Here is an 18,152-nt window from a genome sequence, read left to right as displayed (position 1 = left end):
ATAAGGAGAGGGAGAGACCGGGGCCGGCACTGTGGTGCATGGGGGCTAAACTTCCACCTGTCATGCCGGCATCCCATATGCATGCTGATTTGTGTCCCAGCTGCTCCTCTTCCGATCCAGCTCTGTGCTATGGCCTGGGAAAGCAGTGGGAGATGCCTGGGCCCCTGCACCCACGTGGGAGACCCAGAAGAAGCTCCTGGCTTCAGGTTGGCCCAGCTCCATCTGCTGCGATCATTTGGGGAATTGAACCAGAGGATGGAAGATCTCTTTCTGTCTCTCCCTCTGTCTGCTGTAATTCTGCCTCTCAAATAAATACAAATCTTAAAAAAAATAAATAAGAAGGAAGAGAAGAAGAGGGAGAGACCAGAGCCCCCACAGTGCCACTGTCTCACCTCTGCCAGCAGGAACGCAGTTGCTAGGTGTGGGCACTCGGACCTCCCAGATGAACCTCTTTTCTTTATAGTTCCCCGGCCTCAAGCGTTTAGTTACAGTAACCACTGATGCGCAAAGCTGAGATCCATGGTGCAAGAACTCGTGGACTGTTGGCCTCGCTGTGGGGTGGGAATTGGTTTCATGGAGAAAAGGGCACACCAGGAACCAGGCCCTGGGAGGCGTGAAGGCATAGCCTGGCTCATCTTCCACGAGACGCTGCTCCTCTCTGGGCCGGGTCCCCTGTGTGTCAGAGCTCCCCACAGCCCTGTCCCAATGGTTGTCACTCATCCCTCTTGTGTGCCATGATTTCGTGGGGATTAAAAGTATCAAGCCACGCAGTCTGCTAAAGCAAGAAATGCTAAGGAAATTAAAAGTACAGGATGCTACAGCTCTCCCCTGGCTCCGGCCAAGGGGGTTCCTTCCTCTCAGAACCTCAGCCGTGCACCTGTGGGGTCACACTGGTTTGAGAGCACCAAGACCCAAGGGTCCATTGAGCCTGTTGGACAGGTGTCCCCTGGAAGGTGGGTCAGGTCCTGTTCTCAAGGCGCTGCCTGGGGACCATAGCTGAGTCTCCTGACTACAGCGTAGCTTTGCCCTCATCCCTTGGCTTCCGGGAAACCCTCTGAAGCCGTGCGTTCATCCGTGATGCTCAGAGAGGTGAACATCATCTTTTGGCTCAGGACAGGAGTGGATCTGTAGGATGGTCTGTTCCCTGCTTTCCAGGCAGTCAGCCAGCCAGCGCTGTCCGCAGCGGGGAACACGTGGTAGAACCTCAGACCGGTTCCCCCGACCCGAGGCTGGCTGGCCGTCAGCGACAGCTTACAGATGCGTTTTTCTTTCTTTGTAGATCACCTTTTATATTCTGGTGAAGGCCATTTACACCCTGGGCTACAGTGTCTCTCTGATGTCCCTTGCGACCGGAAGCATAATTCTTTGCCTGTTCAGGTAAGGAGTGGAAATGACCAGCAGTGCCAAGAGACAGGTGCAGATCCCACTTAGGCTTTCTGGGTACATCGGGCAGGTGTTGGGGGGTTGGGGAGGAGGGGGAGATCAGTGTCTCCCAGCCTGGAGCCAGCCTCTCTCTGTGCTAATAACCCTTGCAGAATGCTAGCATGAAATATGATGTCTTGATTTCAATAATCTGCACTTAGATAAAGACACACTGCTGGTCTTAGATGAGAATTCTGCTTAGCCCCCATTTATCAAAGACTTGGTTATTATGCAAATGGCTGGAAAATACAGAACTGATGTGGTCTTGCCCTGGCACTCAGAAGCTCCTAGGTTTGGGTTTGGTGTTGAAAGATGCTGAAACGTATTCAACAGCAAGAAGGAAAGAGTCAGACTATCTTGGTTGAAGCCCTAAGTCAGTCTCTTAGTAGCTGTGTGACCTTGGACAAATTAATTAACCCCTCTGTGCAGCTGTAAAAGGTGGAGCCTACCTCAAACGATTGTTGGACTCCGTGTGTTGGTGGCTGGAGAGGGCTTACAGGACACACTGTGTGCAAAGGGCGCTGAAACTCTGCCTCGTTTTTACCTCGTAGTGAATTTCGAGTGTTTCCGGCCCACATGAACCTTTATTCTCTTTGATAACCAATGACTGCTTTACAGGTGCTTGATCAGATAAAGGCTTTGGTCCCAGAACAGAATTTTTTCAAGCAAAACCTACTGAGTGTATTTGGATTAAATTCATATCTTCAGCATCATTAATGCTAAATAAAATGATTTATAGCTTATTTTATCAGTGCTTTTCTTGAAGATTCATTTTGTATTTATTTGAAAAGAAGAGTGGCAGAGAGCAAGCGTGCGTGCTTCCATCTCCTGGTTCACTCTAAATGGCTGCAATGGCCAGGGCTGGTCCAGTCTGAAAGCAGGAGCCCAGGACTCCATCAGGTCTCCCATGTGAGTGCAGGGGCCCAAGGACTTGGACCATTTTCTTCTGCTTTCCCAAGCACATTAGCAGGGAGCTGGATTGGAAGTGGAGCAGCTGGGACTTGAACCAGCGCCCGTATGTGATTCTGGCACTGCAGGTGGGCCGGCCCCATAAATCAGTCTTTTATTAAAAAATGATAAAGCTTCAGAGAGGTAAGCTGGCAGAGGATAGCTGAACTAGAAAATTCTCTGCTTGTTTCCCTATATGGAACGACCAGCATTCTTGACATACACCCATTTGTACAGCACGACACACTGACTTAGCCAGCCCAATAGCATTTTGGAATTATTGCAATTATCGATGTGGACATCAATCCTGTAAGTGCGAAATGATTGGATGGGTCTTCTATACAGTGACATCACTAGTCACGTGTCAGTGGCATTTTTCAGTTGAAAAAGACATGTTTGTATTGGATGTCATTTTGCCAATGACTAAACACGTGGTGTTTGCTAGGATGTAAAAATAACGAGTTCCATTGTCCCAGTAATTGCACACAGGAAATGTAGTTTGTCGCAGTCACTGAAAATTTGTTCTCCACGATAGCCGCGTGGCTAAGAAATCGTTAAGTAACTGCGTCCTCACTTTGCATCCAGAGAAGTGGAGCGGCTTTTTCTTTGAAAACCAAGTCCAGACGTGCCGTGTAGGCCCCCGATAAGAAACAAGACCTAGTTTTGTTTGGGAGGTGTCGCCTGGCAACAGTGGTCCCGGTGACCCCGGAAAGGGGCTCTGAGCCCAGCAGTCAGGGTAGGGGTTGCTAAATGGGCACCATGCTGGGCGACTGGCAGGTGCTTACTTAGTTTAGTTCTGTCCTCATCAGAGAAGTGCTGTTGCCGTCCCAGGTTTACCAGGCAGAGAATGGGGGCCCTGAGAGGTGGCAAGATGTCCCAGGGTCACGGAGCTGTGGAGTGCAGAGCATGGATGACACCAGGCTCCTGGCACCACAGCCACATCCCCTGCTCACTGGCAAGCTTCCACGTCCACAGAGACATCTCTGACATGACCACTGAGCACGTTCCAGTCGTCTTATCTCCTCTTACTGTGAAAAAGTCTTTGCCATGTTCTCCCATTGCATCATCTGGAAATTTTATTTGAACCTCCTGTGTTGATATTTACGATCCACCTGCAGTAGATTTTGTGTGTGGTGTGAGGTAGGGGTTTTCATTGGTCTTTTTTCTGTATGTGTATTCAGATTATCCAGGACTATTCTTTTTTTTTTTTTTTTTAAATTTTTGACAGGCAGAGTGGACAGTGAGAGAGAGAGAGACAGAGAGAAAGGTCTTCCTTTTGCCGTTGGCTCACCCTCCAATGGCCGCCGCAGCCAGCGCACTGCAGCCAGTGCACCGCGCTGATCCGATGGCAGGAGCCAGGTGCTTCTCCTGGTCTCCCATGGGGTGCAGAGCCCAAACACTTGGGCCATCCTCCACTGCACTCCCTGGCCACAGCAGAGAGCTGGCCTGGAAGAGGGGCAACCGGGACAGGATCGGTGCCCCGACCGGGACTAGAACCCGGTGTACCGGCGCCGCAAGGCGGAGGATTAGCCTGTTGAGCCACGGCGCCGGCCCAGGACTATTCTCTAGGAAGACACAGCAGCATCTTTGTCCCAAAGCAGGTGATTGGATAGGTGTGAGCCTAGATTATTCTGTTCCATTTGCCTTTTGTCTGTCACTGTCCGATTTTTGTTGTAATTACCCTACCTTTAATGAGTCTTTATTTCTAGAAATCTGAAGTTCGTCAACTCTTTTCCTGTTCATTGGCAAAAGCTTTGCCGTTTGCATTAATGTGTACATTTAAAAAGAAATCAGCTAGTCAGCTGCAGTAAAAAAATTCTGGGATTTCATTTGGTATTGCATTGAGTCAGCAGATCAGCTTGGATATGCTGGCTGTCTTTCTCACTTGGAATCATCCAACTTGTGATCACAGTACATCCTTCTATTGTTTAGTTTAATTTCTCTCAATGTGTTGATATTTTGAGTAGAAGGCATGCACATATTTGATTGTCATTCATAGATATTTTTATGCTATTGTAAATAACTTGTTAAATTATGTTTTGTTTCTAAAAATTATATTTTAATTTTCTAGAAAAAAATATAATTTCCTTACAGTAACCTTGCTTTAGCAATCTTGCTGAGTTCCTTTATGAATTCTTTAATTATTCTGTGAATTCATTTGGGTTCTCCTAAGTGGAATTCATGTTGATTGTGAAGTCCAGTATTGAATAGAGGTGGTGATAGCAGATCCTTCTCCTTATTTCTGATCGCAGGATGAGAGCTTTCAGTTCTTCACTGTAAACTCAATGTTTGCCATAGATACTTTGAAAATAAATAACTTTGACAGTTGAAGAAAGTTCCTTTCACTCTCCAGTTTCCTGAGAGTTTTTGGTCATGAATGGTTGATGACTTTATCATAATTTTAGTTATATATTGAGGTGAGCATTGTTTTATCATTTGTTCATTTAATATGGAAAAGTTGCGTGATGGATTTTCAGACATTAAATACACCTTTCACTGTAAACCTAACCCTATGTGGCTGTGATGTAGTATCTTTCTAACATACGCTTCATTTACTTTGCTAGGATCTTGTTGAGGATTTATGCATCTACATGCATGATATTTTCCTTCCCTGTGAGTTCTAGGTCTATTTGATGCAACAATTTCAGTGACCCATCCAGCGAATAGAAAAGTGAGTAGTTTGGGTAGATGCAGGGTTGAATCTTCCTTAAATGTTTGGAAGAACTCATCAGAGAAACCACCTGGGCAGAAAGCTTTCTTTGAGAAGGTTTTGATTTGGGAGTTCAGATATTTTAAGACATGGGACTATTCAAATTTCCTCTTTCTTCTTACATTACCTATGTTGCACTTTTGTTTTCAAGGAATCTGTCCGTTTTATGTGTTTTCAACATTTTTAATATATGTAAGACCTATATCGATCTCTATTTTTTCACTACTGGTGATCTTGTGTTTTCTTTTTATCTTGATGAGTACTGGATAAAACTTTATCAATTTTATCAATGTTTTCCAAGAACCAATATTCAATTATTTGAAATTTGCTTTATAATCTACATGTGATGTATTTTGGTACAAGCTTTGCTTTTACTTCAAAACAATGTAAACCCTGTAGTTACGGGTTTGTATGCTGTATATGATTTCTGTCAAGTTGGTCAGTCATGTTACTTCATCTTCAGAGCTCTCCTGGTTGTTTTAACTGCTTATTGGATCAGTACTATAGAATTATGCTCCAGCTATAAGTGAAGGCTTGCCTATTTCTTTTATTTCCTTCACTGCTGGATGTAACTTAAGGTTAGGTTTTGGAAGCACACCAAGTTAAACTGACCATGTTTAGTAATGCCCCTTGCCTTAAAAATCTACTTTGCCTGGTATTAATATATTACCTTTCTTTTATTTTGTATTGTTTACTGTGCTATCATTTTCAACTTCCTCGTGTTTTGTGTTTAATTGAGAAACATTATAAGCTCCATTTAAGTGGGATTTGCTTTTTATCTCTAGTCTCACAATCTTTATTTTTAAATGCAGAATTTTTACACTGGTGTTTATTCTAATTGCTGAAAACTTTGAACTTTAACATACCTTCTGTTTCTTTGATTTGTAACTGTCTCAACTGTTCTTTGTTGCTTTTGTATTCATTTCTTCTTTCTTCTGAATTGCCTGGGTATTTAAGTTGTTCTAGTGTTCCCATTTTAGAATGCTAATTATACCTTCTATGCTTCCCCCTCATCACCTCAGATGCAACCAGGCATCCTTTCTCCTCGGAATTAACCTCCAATTACTACTTTGACAGTGTCCCAGTCAATTCAAAAACTTTGCAACATTGTAACTCCATTTGCCCTCTCCTGCCTTTTGTGTTTCTGTTGCATATTCTGATTCCAAGTATATTCTAAATCCCAGAAGACAGATGAAGATGATGCTTGTTTTACTAGTCAGTGTTTAGTTACAGTCACGCACACATTCATCTCTTCCGGCACCCTTCAGTCCTTCCTGGAGTCCTGTTTCTACCTGAGGTTGCTTTTCTCCCGCCTGGAGCTCTCCCTTCAGTAGCTCTCTCAGCACAGTCCTGCGGCGGTGAATCGGGATTTTTGGTCTGCTGTGATTTCTGAGGGTGTGTTCTGAAGTGCTGCGGTCCTGGTGGGCGTGTACCTTCATTGCAGTGGATGCTGTCCCTGTTTGCTTTGAAGTCAGCTGCCAGTCTGACCAGTGTTCCTGTAAAGTAATACGTCCTGTTCTCTAGGAGCTTGGAAGCATTTTTTTTTATCTGTCTTTAGGTTGCAGCAGTTTCACTCCCATGGGACTAAGTGTGTGTGTATGTGTGTGTGTGTGTGTGTGTTTTCTCCTTGGAGTTCGTCAAATTTCTTTAATCTATTACTGTCATTTATCAGTTTCAAAAAAATTCTTGGCTAGCATCTCTTCAAATATTGCTTCTTCCTCATTTTTCTTTCCTTCCGAAACTCCATTTTGACTTAGGTTCAGTATTTTCATGATTTCCTGTATATCTCCTCTATTTTTCCATTATTTTGTTTCTCTCTACGTTAATCCAGACATATTCTACTGATCCAATTCATAATGCTCTCATTTACTGTGTCTAATCTAATGTTGGCCCTATTTATTTCATATATATGTACATATATATATATATATGAGTTATTGATTTATTTATTTGAAAGGCAGAGTGACAGAGATGGGGGAGAGTAGAGAAAGAGATCATCCACTCACTGGTTCACTCCCCCATGTGCCTACAACTGCCAGGGCTGGGCCAGGCCAAAGACTGGAGCCTGGAGCTCCATCCAGGTCTCCCACATGGCTGGCAAGGGCCCATGTAGTTGAGCCATCCACTGCTGCTTTCCCAGACGCATTAGCAGGGAGCTGGATGGGAAGCCGAGCAGCTGAGCTATCGGGTGCCAGTGTTGCAGGCAGCAGCTTGACCCACTGCTCCACAATGCTGATCCCATGTTTCAGGGTTTTTCAAAGCTTAACATTTCTGTTTTATTAATTCCATTCGCTAAGAAAATTCTCCATCACTTCATCTATTTTCTTGAATATCAGAATAATTTTATAGGCCAGGTCCTAAAATGCCAGTATCTGATCTTCTTCTGATGTCTGGATCTGTTTTGAACTTGGCTTTCAATTTAGCTCTGTTTCCAGCATACCTACTAATTCTGAATTACAAACACTTAAATTGTAGAGGCCTTGGATGCTGTCTCATTAGAGAGGATTTAATAGGTTTTTCTTTTTTTTTCTTTAATGGTGAAGTGGGTAGCCTGAGCCAATCAGGGATTACGTTGATTCGAGGCTGTATTTCAGGCTCAGCCACAGTGGTTTATTTCTGGTTTGTCTTTCATCTTGGGCCCCAGCTCCTTAGGAGTCTTGAGCTTGGAACCCCTCCACCCAGGCAGATTCCCGTTTGGTCATCCAGTACCATGAGGTGCTAAAATGTCTTCCAAGCCTTCTGATGGTTTAGCCACTGCCCATTGCTTCATTTCTTAGCCTCAGCCAATGCTTGGGTTTGTTGGAAAGGAAAACACAAGCCCCGGCTGGGCTGAAGGCGTTCGTCTCCGTGTTGTGTGTGCTACCGGTCATAGCTGCTTACACCTGCTACCTCCACGGCCCTCTTGTGCGTTTTTGTGTGCTCTGTGGAGGGACAGTTGTGTGGGCTCTGGGCCTCTGCTCTCTGCTGAACCCTGGGGAGGCCCAAAGAGCTCCTCCACCTGACTTTACCTCCCTCCAGGGTCTGCTCCTTCAGGTCCCAACTACCTCTGCAGCTCTCCAGATCTCTTAGACAACTTTTCAAACTCAAGCTGACCCCTTAGTGGGAAGGTAGTTAGATAAGCTGTTCACTCAAAGTCTCTCCAGTATGTCCTTTAAAAAATTGTTTATTTATTTATTTATTTGAAAGGCAGAGTTACAGAGAGGCAGAGGCAGAGAGATCTGCTGGTTCACTCCCCAGATGGCCACAATGACTAGAGCTGAGCCGATCTGAAGCCAGGAGCCAGGAGCCTCCTCCGGGTCTCCCATGCGGGTGCAGGGGCCCAAGGACTTGGACCATCCTCTACTGCTTTCCCAGGCCATAACAGAGAGCTGGATCAGAAGTGGAGCAGCCAGGACACGAACTGGCGCCTATATGGGATGCCAGCACATCAGGTGGGACACGAACTGGTGCTCATATGGGATGCCAGCACGTCAGGTGGCAGCTTTACCCACTATGCCACAGTGCCAGCCCCTAGTATGTATTTTAATGTGCTTCAGACTTGTTAAGAGTTAATAGTTAATGAAAAAGTTGATGACTGTGGAAGTGCGTTTGTGTGGAACATCTTGCTTCCTAATGATCCAATTAAATGTTGCTGTAATTTAGGAAATATTGAAAATCATATCTATGAGATCAGTGCACATCATCAAAATCAGACCTACATTTTACTGTAAGATTTAAAAAAAAAAAAGTAAATGTCTCACAATTTTCAACTCATGGGAAGAAGAGCCAACAGAGATAAAATGAGCAGCTGCCCTGCCTCAGGTCGCTGAAATAAACTGAGCAGGTGATGAGGAAATGGATACATGGATTAGATGTGGCCGCGCCCTCAGAGTCACATCAAGTATCCAAAAATGGAATGTAAGTGCTTGAGAGAGTTGTAAACCAAATGTCCGCAGCGTTTTTTCGCGAAGCAAGCATCCTATAAAGATAAGCTCACCGAAAAGTTCACGTTGGCATTTGATGAGGGCTTGCAGGAAGAACGGAATTCCAAGAGCTAGAATTTTATGGCGAGTACATGCCAGGCAGAGGAGCGCAGTGGAAGTTAAATATATACAAAGTGTTTATCACACAGATGCAAGAAAGGGTATGGGCGTATTTATTGAAAAATAATTAACATAAGAGGTTTTATGAGTAAGAAAGAGCCTCAGCCTCTTGGACAGATGGAGCCAGTGAGGTTTGTGGAGCTACAGCTGGGCAGGATTTCATGAAGAGCTGACCAGGGCGTGTGCTGTGGCTCTGAGATACTTGACAGGTGCCCAAGGGAAAGGAGACTACCCAGACTCCCCCACTCGGATGGGGGCCAGGTCAGCGATGTCCAACACAACCATGGACAAACCAGTCATATCATTTAAAAGGTTCCAGTAGTCACATTTTGAAAACAAAAAGAAGGGGGCCAGTGCTGTGGCGTAGCTGGTAAAACTGCTGCCTGAACATCCCATATGGGCGCCAGTTCAAGTCCTGGCTACCCCACTCCCGCTCCAGCTCCCTGCTAATGCACCTGGGAAAGCAGAGAAAGATGGCCCAAATACTTGGACCCCTGCACCCACATGAAAGACCTGGAAGAAGCCCCTGGCTCCTGGCTTTGGAATGGCCCAACTCTGGCCCATTGCAGCCATTTGGAGAGTGAACCAGTGGATGGAAGACCTGTTTCTCTCTCTATTTCTCTCTCTCTCTCTCTCTCTCTCTGTAAATTTGCCTTTCAAATAAGTAAATTAATCTTTAATAAATAAATAAAAACATAAACCACTGAAATTTATCTTAGCAATATATTTAAATCAATAGATCCAAAATATTGCCAAATCAACAAAAGATCAATATGAAGAATGTTAATAACTGTTTTACATTCTTATGTCTACAATAAGTATTCAGAACTCAATATTTTAAGAAAGGCTAATTGATTGATTTGAAAGGCAGAGTGACAGAGAACAAGCGAGCTTCCATCTGCTGGTTCACTCCCCGATGGCTACAACGGCCGGGGCTGGCGCAGGTCAGAGGCAGGAGCCAGGAATTCCATCCAGGTCTCCCCCGTGGGTGACAGGGGCCCAACTTGGGTCGTCTTCCACTACTTTCCTAGACCATGAGCAGGGAGCTGGATGGGAGGTAAAGCAGCTGAGGCTCGGATCGGGCACTGCCGTGGGGGTTCCCCGTGTTGACCCCCGGGGCTTATGTGCCAGGGTCTCGATTTACCAGCTGCAGAATCTCAATTTGGTACCAAATTTGTTGGAAATACTTGATCTGCATTCAGATTTTTTAAAAATTACAGTCGGAAACGTTGTTCAGACATACCTCGGTTGTCCAAACATACTTAAGCGTTTCCAGCAAATGAATTGAGGGGTGCCAAAGGTCACTTTTCTTTGATAGTCACATCCACTCGGAGAAACGCAGTTTATCTTTTCTAGAGGAACTGGTGTTTAACTCTGAAGCCACACGACATTTGTTTTCAAACCACATCTGCCCAGCTTAAGTGGATTTACCAGTTACTGCCTCAGGTCAGTGTTAATTCACATCAAATTCAAAGTCGGAATGCCTAAGTCGGTGAACAATTCTAAGTTCTTCAATATGAAAAAAAAAATTGCCCCAAATGTTTACAGTATTTTTCAATGTATGTAACTCTATTGCAACTAAAAGTATAAATATTGATTCATATTAGAATAATATATTCCATCAGTAGTTATGATTTACATTATGAACAGTTTTCATTCCAACATATTTTTTTTTCCTTTAGATTTATTTTTATTTGAAAGAGTTACATAGAGGTAGAGACAGAGAGAGAGGTCTTCCATCCGCTGGTTCAGTTCCCAGATGGCCGCAAAGCCAGAGTTGTGCTGATCCAAAACCAGGAGCCAGTAGCCTCCTCTGGGTCTCCCATGTGGGTACGGGGGCCCAAGGACTTGGGCCATCCTCCACTGCTATCCCAGGCCATAGCAGAGAGCTGGATCAGAAGAGGAGCAGCTGGGACTCGAACCGGCACCTGTATGGGATGCCTTCGCCACAGGCCAGGGCATTAACCCACTGCGCCACAGCACCAGCCCCTCCAACATATTTTTTCATGCCTAGCTACCTCATAAGAGAGCTTTCCTTTTCTCGAGGCATCGAATGAGATTGCAATGAGAAAACATAAATTACTCTTGCATTGTTTTTGATTATTGAATATCTGGAAAGCACCATAGAGTGAATCTTGTAAAATTCTTCCGCGGCTCAACCCACAGTGCTGGCAAAGCACACGAGATCATTAAGTTCATTGTGTGCTGTTTGTTTAGCTGTTCTCAGAATCATAGCGTTTCACATATGTACATTCCTGGTGGTTTTCATAGCATTCGCCCCAGAAAACCAAGCATGATAGTTTCAAAAGCATAATGCAATGGAAACAAGGAATAACGGAAATGCATTCCTGTGTTTTAAATGCTAAATGAATTTCAATAAATTCATATTTTTGACCTACGTAGCTGGGAAAGTATCTGTGTGCTAGAAACTTTTCTTTTTCATATGCAGCTGAAATTACCTTTGACAGATGATAACTGAGAAATTATTATACTAAAATTTCAAATTTCTAGGCCACCAGGTGAAATTTGTTTTAAAAATTTAGAAGTCCTCTGAAATAAAATGTATTCAAAGCATTCATTGTCCGGTGACTTTATCTTAACCACACAGATTATCTAAAACTAAAGACTTTTCAAGTTTTAAATTAATTGATCTTTTATGATGTTAGAAAGGGCTGGCATTTTATGGCCAATAATTTGGCTTAATTGAAAAATTTTCACTTTTTTGTAAAATATTTTTTAGTCTGTTCTTTATATTTTTCTGCAGCATTTTCATAAGTAAGAGTTTCTTTCACTATGTCGCTAAATAAAAATTAGTTGTGTGTGGGGGAATCCAATTTGATTTACAGCTGGCCAAAATTGTTTAAAATTGTTGGAATTTTTAAAATGGTGTAAGGTGCATGTGCTGTAAAATCTATTCACCCATCTGGAAGTGTCCAGTTGTCCGGTTGTTACCACTCTGTAGATCCAGGGTTATCATCCCAGACAGAAACCCCAGCACATCCAGCCGCCTGTGTGTGTTCCTCCCAGAGCCAGGAACCACTGAGCTGCCTTCCGACTCTGGGCTCCAGCTGCGAGATAGAAGTAGGATCCTGTAACGTATGCAGCCTTCGTGTCCGACTTCCTCCACTCAGCATACTGCTTTCAAGAATCCATGCAAGGCCGGCACCGCGGCTCACTAGGCTAATCCTCCGCCTGCGGCGCTGGCACACCGGGTTCTAGTCCCGGTCGGGGCGCCGGATTCTGTCCCGGTTGCCCCTCTTCCAAGCCAGCTCTCTGCCATGGCCCGGGAAGGCAGTGGAGGGTGGCCCAAGTCCTTGGGCCCTGCACCCACACGGGAGACCAGGAGAAAGCTCCTGGCTTTGGATCGGTGCAGTGCACCAGCCGTGGCGGCCATTTGGGGGGGTGAACCAACGGAAGGAAGACCTTTCTCTCTGTCTCTCTCTCTCACTGTCTGTAACTCTGTCAAATGAATTAAAAAAAAAAAAAAAATCCCTGCACGCTTTAGCCTGTCCGTCCCTTTGTGTCTTCATGGTTGTCTGCTATTTAAATACACTAGTACGCCACATGTTGGTTATCCATCCGTCTGCTGGGCTCTAATGTTGTTCCACCTTTTCCTGTTGTGAGTAGAGCTGCTGTGAACAAGTTTTCCTTGAATACCTGGTTCCCGCGGTGGGCCTTATGCCCAGAGGTGCTCTCCCAGGACACGTGGTAGTTCTGTGTTCTACCTTCGGAGAAACCACCAGCCTGCTCTCACGGTGGCCACACCACTTCACCAACGGTGGAAGAGGGTCCCACTTCTGCTACAACCTCCCCAACATGGGATATTTTCTGTTTTCTTTTTGTAATTATTATTATTACTACCGGTGCCTTCCTGGGGAGTGCGATGTGATATCCTGTTGTGGTTTCATGTGCTTGTTGGTTTGTGTATCTTTTCTGCTGAAATCTGCGGTCAGATCTTTGCCCAGTTTCTAGTGAGGCTGTTCGGCCCTTTATTGCTGAGTTTTAAGAATTCTTTATAAATTCTGTGTATTAACCATCATCAGATACAGATGCTCCTCAGCATCATGAGAGAGTAGCAAATGTAGCGAGAAAAAATAAAAATTCAAAATTTGAGATATAGTTTCTCCTGAATATGTGTGACTTGTTGCAGGTACCATAAAAAAATGGAAAAATCCTAGGTCTAACTGCTAAGTTGAGGACCACCCGTATACAATGTGAAAATATTTCTCCTGTTCTTAGTTCTCTTTGAACTGCGTTCATAATGTCCTTTGATACATAAAACTTTCTAATTTATATTAAGTCCATTTCATCTATTTTTTTCTTTTATTGCTTGTGCTTTTGGGAAACCATTGCCAAATCCCTAGGCTTTTTCATAAAAGTTTTACTGTTTTAATTCTTATATTTAGGCCTTTGACTGATCTTGAGTTAATTTTATGTAGGCTGTGATGTCCGAGTCCAGCTTTACCCCTGTGACTGTGTAGTTGTCCTGGCACAATTTGTTGAAATTACTGTTCTGTTCCTGTTGAGTTCTTGCCACGCTTGTCAAAGATCAGTCGGCCATGGATGTGCGGGTCACTGCTGGACCCTCACTGATACTCTGTGGGTCTCTTTGCAGTACATTACTGTAGTCTGTACTAGGTTTTGAAAGGAAGAGAATGACTCCTTCAGCTCTCCTCTGTTGGAGACTGGCTAATTGAGATCCTTTGTAATTTCATGACATTTGGGATTAGCTTTCCGGGACTCCCATTATCCATACACTGGTGTGTTTGTGGTATTCCACAAGTTGCTTCATTCTTGTTCTTTATGCCTCTTGGATCGAATCATTTCAATTGACCCATCCACAGGTCACTGGTCCTTTGCCTGCTCAAGTCCACTTTGATCTCCTCTAGTGCGTTTTCTACTTCAGTTGTTACACATTGCAACTCTGAACTTTCTGCTTGGTTACTTCCTCTGATCTCTGCACCTTTGTTGATAGTCTTTGTTGAGACATTGGTCTCATGATTCGTTTTAGTTATTTTTTCCATGGTTTCCTTTGAATATACTTAGGACAGTTAAGTTAAATTCTTTTCCTAATCAACCCACTTCATGTAATTCCTCTGTACTTTCCTGTTTGTTTTCATGATTCATACCTTTTGATGAAACTGTGCATTTTTGATATTATGTTGTCATGACTCTGGAAATCAAATTCTCTTCCTCTCAAAGATTTGTTATTGTTCCTTGCTGTGGGTTACAGTTGTTTATTTAATGACTTTTCTAAACTATCTTTAAAGATTTTATGTATTTATTTGAGAGGCAGAGTTAGAGAGTGACAGAGAGAGAGAGGACTTCCATCCACTGGTTCACTCCCCAAATAGCTGCAATGGCCAGAGCTGGGCCAATCTGAAGCCAGGATATAAGAGCATAAGTATAAAGTATAAGCCAGTATATAAACCATTGGTTCTCTCCCAGAGTTGCAATAAGGTTGATTGGAGCAGCTTTTGTCAAGCGTTTTGGGTGTGTAAGAGAGATGGCCATGGGGGCACCTGCTCCATTATGTTCGTTGACCACCTCTGATGGAATTGTAATTGATTTCACATGATGAATTTTGTCAGCGGGGAAGCTCCTTATCAAACTCAGCATCCATTGGCTAAATCATCCCTTCGGCCCATCCACTGTCTCAGACTGCAAACAATGAAGAGCTTTTCCATTTGTCTCTGCCACGGCAGATTGCGGTCACCATCACCGTGAGCTTCTTGCAAAGCCCCTTCCAGCCTCTCCGGGTCTGTGTGTCTCTGGTCGTGGTGCTAGTTGCTCACCTTCATTTGATTCTATATAATAATATTTCTTCATTGAAATTCTAAAAATTGCTGCGCTTTAAACTAGGAAAATAATTGTAATCAAACCAGGAGCATAGTTACAGTTAACGTAAGTGTGTCCACTTAGGCCGGCGCCGCGGCTCAATAGGCTAATCCTCCGCCTTGTGGCGCCGGCACACCGGGTTCTAGTCCCGGTCGGGGCACCGATCCTGTCCCGGTTGCCCCTCTTCCAGGCCAGCTCTCTGCTATGGCCAGGGAGTGCAGTGGAGGATGGCCCAGGTCCTTGGGCCCTGCACCCCATGGGAGACCAGGAGAAGCACCTGGCTCCTGCCTTCGGATCAGCGCGGTGCGCCGGCCGCAGCGCGCCAGCCGTGGCGGCCATTGGAGGGTGAACCAATGGCAAAAAAGGAAGACCTTTCTCTCTGTCTCTCTCTCACTGTCCACTCTGCCTGTCCAAAAAAAAAAAAAAAAAAGTGTGTTCACTTAATAGCTGACTGGGACTTCTACAGTTGTTACTAAAACTTCATGCTGTCTCTAGAAAATACTCCTATATTACAATGTTCCATTCATGAATCAGAAAAAAAAAATCATTAACCTGATGTCAACTAGGCCAGCGAGTGAAATATTAGAAGACACAGAATGCTACATTTAAAGTGAAATGTAGCGTCACCAAGACAAGGAAGTTGTGTATAATGGCAAAATAGTTCACCCTGCTTCCACTTTGTAAACTTAATTAAAATTAAATTGAAATGTGAGTGCAGTCCTAAGACTAGCCACATTTCACTCTCATTCGTGATGTGCAGACATGGACAGCACAGGTCAAGGGTCAAGAGCGGGTCAGAGGGCAGGCTTCAGCCCGTGTGACAAGGAGAGGGGGCACAGTTGTGCTGGGAGGGAACCCACCTTGTGTTTGGTTGTGCTGAGGATCCTCGGTGGCTGTGCATGAGACAGAGAGACCCGGTGCAGCCAGGGGTGGGATTCCCGGGGGACGTGCAGGGAGGCTGGCGTGGGGCCCGCCTTGCGTGGCGGGAGTGTGACCGGGAGAACATCAGTTTTCATGGAAGTCACACATGACAGCTGCAGGCAAGGCCTTCGAGCCCAGGTGTCGGTTCACCGCGGAACAGATATGGCTGGTGCTGCCCTCCGTCTTGGGTGGAAGAATCCAAGCACGAGGTAGACAGAGATGAGGCAGGAGAGGAGGGAGGTTGCTGATGACCACAGAGCCATGTCGGGGACCCTAGGGGCAAAGGAGCAGCCCCCCGCTTGCAGCTCGGGAGCCGCCAAGGCTGCACACCTGCCAGGCAGGCTCACACACAGCTTGGCTTTAAACTTGTGTACTGAAATTGCTCCTAGGATCCCAGCGTAGGAAACAGCCTGAAACAAGGGGGAAGGCTTATGTTGAACAAGCTTTATCATAAAGCAGAACCGGAAAGAACAGATACACAACGACAGAGGGGTAGCTAGATAATTGAATAACTTCCCTAAAAAGAGGAAAACCTTAAGATGAAGGTTTCAACAGTCAACAGTGTGGTTGACTGTGTCTCTCCCCGCCCCCACAGGAAGCTGCACTGCACCAGGAACTACATCCACCTGAACCTGTTCCTCTCCTTCATGCTGAGAGCCGTCTCGGTGCTGGTCAAGGACGACATCCTGTACTCCAGCTCGGGCACGCTGCACTGCCCCGACCAGCCATCCTCCTGGGTAAGGCGGTCCTCCCAGGCTGGGGCCTCCCGTGATGATGCGCAGAAAGGGTGGGCCCAGGTGGGCAGGATCTCACAGAGGCAGGGAGGGTGGGCAGGGTCCAGGCCCTGAGCCCAGAGCCCTGAGCCCTGAGCCCAGCGCCCAGTAGCAGCAGCTCCCAGTTGAAAATTTCTGATGTGGATGAGCCTGCAACAGTGCTGCTGTTTCCTGTCTAAACCCCCCAGATTCTGAGCACATACACGTGTCCCTCCAGCTTGCTAGGGGAAGTCAGTCTGGGTTGTGCATAAACTCCACGCAGCACCCAGCTGGGGCCCAGTCACAAGTACGTGAACGCGCTTGGTCCAACTCTGGGATGCAAGGTGACTTCATCCTTAAGTATTCGTTTAATGTCGTAGAGGCTGTCTCACACTTCCCAAGCCATTGTCCTGAGTTTTCCTCTACGAGTGCTTAGCACTCCGGCACGTGGGCTTCTGGAAGTCCAGTCTTGATCCGAGATCCCAGCTACCGAGGGAGTCAGGAAGTGGACTCGACTCTCACATTCCAAGCAGATGGACTGATCCCTTGCAAAGCTGCTTGGACTGAATAGGGTTCAGCTAACTGAGTCCCAAGATAGGGACCTTCCGGTTGTATTTTTCAAACATTTTTGCGCCCAGCTGGGTTTCACCAAACCAACATTGCTCTCCCAAGCAGAACTCCTGGGCTGGCTTCTCCCCCTCAGTGGGTGTCTCGAGACACGGGGAGAAGCCGAGACTATGAAGAGGTCCCCTGGCCCCCGGGGCTGGTGCAGTCTCGTCTTGTGTCTGGCCTGCAGGCAACTCTGGTTTCCTTGGGTTCCTGAGCTGCCCAGTGTGGAGTGGAGCAAACACAAAGATTATTCTCCCTGTTGGCAAGAGAAGAGTCCACGCGGGCTTTTCAGGGACACTCAGAAGCCCATCTTCGGCCTCCCTCTGTCTGAGTCCTGCCCACTGCTGGTGGGGTGGACGGGCATGGCAGCCCTGGGCCCTGCTGTGAGTCCTAGGGCTGCACCTAGCCCAGGCAGAACCCCGACCTGGCACAGCTTGTTGGAGAGAAGGTCAGAGCCAAAGATTCCGGCTGCAGGCTGGGCTGGGCGCCCTCCCAGTCGGCATCCTAGCGACCACACCACAGAGGGCCCAGAGTGACAGAGGGAGCAGGAGGAGGGACGTGTGCAGAACACAGCAAGGGATTGCCTGCTCACAAGCTCACATGTACCCAGGCAAACACACAGGCACATGGGCACACGTACCCATGCAAACACACAGGCACATGGGCACATGTACCCATGCAAACACACAGGCACATGGGCACACATACCCATGCAAACACAGACACATGGGCACACGTACCCATGCAAACACACAGGCACATGGGCACACGTACCCATGCAAACACACAGGCACATGGGCACACGTACCCATGCAAACACAGACACATGGGCACACGTACCCATGCAAACACACAGGCACATGGGCACAC

General features: G+C 45.9%; 1 protein-coding gene across 2 annotated transcripts in view; it reads left to right on the top strand.

Moving 5' to 3' along the window:
• The window catches only part of VIPR2 (vasoactive intestinal peptide receptor 2), a 103,504-nt gene that overhangs the window by 71,813 nt on the left and 13,539 nt on the right, over positions 1-18,152 (top strand). Inside the window, exons 5-6 of one of the 2 annotated variants that reach the window (XM_062192938.1) lie at positions 1,280-1,377; positions 16,517-16,658. In XM_062192938.1, coding sequence (XP_062048922.1) covers positions 1,280-1,377; positions 16,517-16,658 — 240 coding nt within the window. The remainder of the gene's footprint in view (positions 1-1,279; positions 1,378-16,516; positions 16,659-18,152) is intronic. The other variant, XM_062192939.1, reaches the window with a different exon arrangement.

This window comes from Lepus europaeus, chromosome 5 (assembly GCF_033115175.1).
Source record: "Lepus europaeus isolate LE1 chromosome 5, mLepTim1.pri, whole genome shotgun sequence".
Taxonomy (NCBI): domain Eukaryota; kingdom Metazoa; phylum Chordata; class Mammalia; order Lagomorpha; family Leporidae; genus Lepus; species Lepus europaeus.
Note: the sequence above shows the minus strand (reverse complement) of the source record. Positions and strands in the feature narration are given on the sequence as shown.